Raw genomic sequence first — 3,127 nt, forward strand, 5'->3', positions numbered from 1 at the left:
TGTAAATTTTTGCTCTTTTTTAAAGTCTGTGGGCTCCCTCTTGTGGCTTTGTGGAAAATTTCAATTTCACGGAAACGCTTTTTCTCTTTAGCAATAAGGAAATCATTTCTTTTCCAATTAAAAAAACAACATACTTTTATTGCTTTTCCTTATAAAAGAAAGAGAGGGAATAAGAGGTGGAAAAGAGAGGAAAGGAACAAAATTAACTTTAATGAGAAGTCGTATTTGGTGGAAAAGTCGTATTTTATATACAATCCTGTTTTACAATAATAGCCAGCATTCCCTGAACACCTACTGTATGCTACTAGATAATGCATTCACCACATTATGCTGAAAATAAGCCTATCAGCTAGTTAGTATAATTATTTTGTGAATGTGAGACTCTGCTTTTCTTCCTCAAAGGGAACTAGTTGAGGAGACCCTGTAACTCTTTTAATATCTGTGAGTAAATGAAAAAGTAAACATCTCATATTTTCCTATTTTAAAAATGAGTTTTTGTATCAAATAATTTTTCTTAAATAAATCCTAGAGTAGAAAGTGGTTTAATTTGAAAAAAAGTGGGAATTGTTCAACAGTTAATTTCTGTTACTGTTTGTTTCTAGTTACCTGTCTCAGGAAACTTGATTGACCTTTATGGAAACCAAGGTCTGCCTCCGCCAGGCCTCACCATCAGCAACTCCTGTCCAGCCAACCTTCCCAACATAAAAAGGGAGCTCACAGGTAAGCACTTAGCAAATGTGCCTCTTACTGTGGATTTCTGTCCACTTCCTGATAAGACAAAGTTATCCATATAGTGATGTGCAAACTATATCCAACTCATGGACATAACTTTTATAGGTCCCTGCAGTGGTTAAAACATTGTACAATATTTTAAGATGGAGGATTTATACTTGAAAATCCTGTTTTTTTCAAGGAGATCTTTGAAAATTTACTGAGAATACTGGGAATCAGGGCCGCCATTACCGTATGCCACTTATCACTGTGTCTATGGTGAAGGTGCCTTTTGTGTTGGTTGTAGTAGGCAACACTTTCAGCTGTAGCTGTCTCCACCCTACGTGATATGTATGTTTCTTACCAAGCCCCTGAAGGCATTTGAGTTTGAGAACCCAGATCTGAATTTTCCTTTGACACACATTCGAGACCACAGTTGTGATAGCGTAAGAATATATTTCTTACATCTTCAGATGCCTCCTGTTATCTTTTGCTATATTGTGTGCAAAAGATTTATTATACAGAGGGAAAAAATTATAAAATGGAGCAATGGGTATTATTTGTTCTTGAGGCAAGTATGAAATTACCTGTTTCTCCACTTTGTTTAATGCTTTAGGGAAGTCATTTATTTGGTCATTAAAACATGGCAGAAACTATATTAGAACTGGCATTCTACCATGGTGAATTTTATGACCCTTACCCCACCCCTCTTTTTATTATTTGATCCTTGCATATTACTGGATTGGATGAACAGACTGAGAATATGGAATATGGATTTGGTACAGAGAATTCCTGTTCCAGTCATGTCTTAAAAATTTTTTTTTTTTTAGAAAATAAGCAGGAGAAAGATGTTTTTAAAAAACTATGGATTTGAGTGAAAAAAGGGTAATTAATAAGTAAAAACCACCCAAAACCAAAACACAAGTTGCTACCCTACCAAAAAAGAAAATTACTGCAAGACAACAACAAAAGCAAGGATATCAGGCAGGCACAGTAGCTCACACCCATAATCCCAGCACATTGGGAAGCCAAGGCAGGCAGATTGCTCGAACTCGGAAGTTCAAGGCTGCAGTGAGCTGTGACTGCACCGCTGCACTATAGCCTGGGCAAAAGGAGGGAGCCCATCCAAAACAAAGCAAACGAAACAAAACAACAACAACTTAAGAATCATTGAAGTGGAGGGTATGTAAGTCATGCTTCTGTATGAGGGAAAAAAACTAGAAAATGATTTGGATTGACCATCACAACTGAAAGAATTCAACTTCTGAATTATATATATATACGCGCACACATAGATATGCATATTATGCATATATAAATGTATGTATGCATATATATATATGCATATATGCATATATAACACTCATACAATAAATATATATGGTGTATATATATGCTTCAGTGGCTATAAGTTATGCTAAAAAGTTTTCTATTTTGAGATAAAATTCTAAATTATGATAGTGTAATGCATCAACTATCACTTCTGAAAAGGAAATAACAGAGCTTTCTGAATCTCAAGACTGGTCAAGTAACATTTTTTTTTTTTAATTCTGTTTTGCTTTGTTCTCTTTAAGGCAAAAAGTAGTCTCTTATCCCAGAGATCTCACAAGAGTTGCTATGCAAATAGAACTTTCCAAATGGAGTTGCCACCAAATGCCTCTGTATGCTATTTCTATTTTGTTTTTATAGACTCAGGCTAGTAAATAGTTGTTCCTAAGAGTTATTAGATGATTTCATTATAGCAGATTTTAACATAATCTGGCAACAACTTCTGAAAAAATGAGTTTATTCCATGAACTAGTCAGAAGATACAGAGATCCAATTTGGAAGCTTTTTTTTTTTTTTTCTGTTTTTCTTTCTTTTTTTTTTTTTTAGACAGGGTCTCACTGTGTCTCCTGGGCTGGCATGCAGTGGTATGATCACGGCTTTTTGCAACCTCAACCTCCTGGGCTCAAATGATTCTCCCACTTCAGCCTTCCAAGTAGCTGGGACTGCAAGCATGACCCACCATGCTGGACTTACTTTTTGTAAAGACCCACGCTGGTCTTGAGCTCCTGGGCTCAAGTGATCTTTCCACTTCTACTTCCCAAAGTTCTGGAATTACAGGCATGAACCACCATGCTGGGCCTCTGCTCAGGTTTTATATCAGCATGTTACAAAGGCATCAAAAAAGGACTGAAAGGGCCGGGCGCGGTGGCTCAAGCCTGTAATCCCAGCACTTTGGGAGGCCGAGGCGGGTGGATCACGAGGTCAAGAGATCGAGACAATGCTGGTCAACATGGTGAAACCCCGTCTCTACTAAAAATACAAAAAATTATCTGGGCATGGTGGCGCGTGCCTGTAATCCCAGCTACTTGGGAGGCTGAGGCAGGAGAATTGCCTGAACCCAGGAGGCGGAGGTTGCGGTGAGCCAAGA

General features: G+C 37.6%; 1 protein-coding gene across 14 annotated transcripts in view; it reads left to right on the forward strand.

Moving 5' to 3' along the window:
• Positions 1-3,127, forward strand: part of MITF (melanocyte inducing transcription factor) — a 222,923-nt gene that overhangs the window by 202,113 nt on the left and 17,683 nt on the right. For all 14 annotated transcript variants that reach the window (XM_017542787.2, XM_017542788.2, XM_017542793.2 and 11 more), the window contains one exon: positions 603-720. In XM_017542787.2, coding sequence (XP_017398276.1) covers positions 603-720 — 118 coding nt within the window. The remainder of the gene's footprint in view (positions 1-602; positions 721-3,127) is intronic.

This window comes from Cebus imitator, unplaced genomic scaffold, assembly GCF_001604975.1.
Source record: "Cebus imitator isolate Cc_AM_T3 unplaced genomic scaffold, Cebus_imitator-1.0 Scaffold147, whole genome shotgun sequence".
In the NCBI taxonomy this organism is placed as follows: domain Eukaryota; kingdom Metazoa; phylum Chordata; class Mammalia; order Primates; family Cebidae; genus Cebus; species Cebus imitator.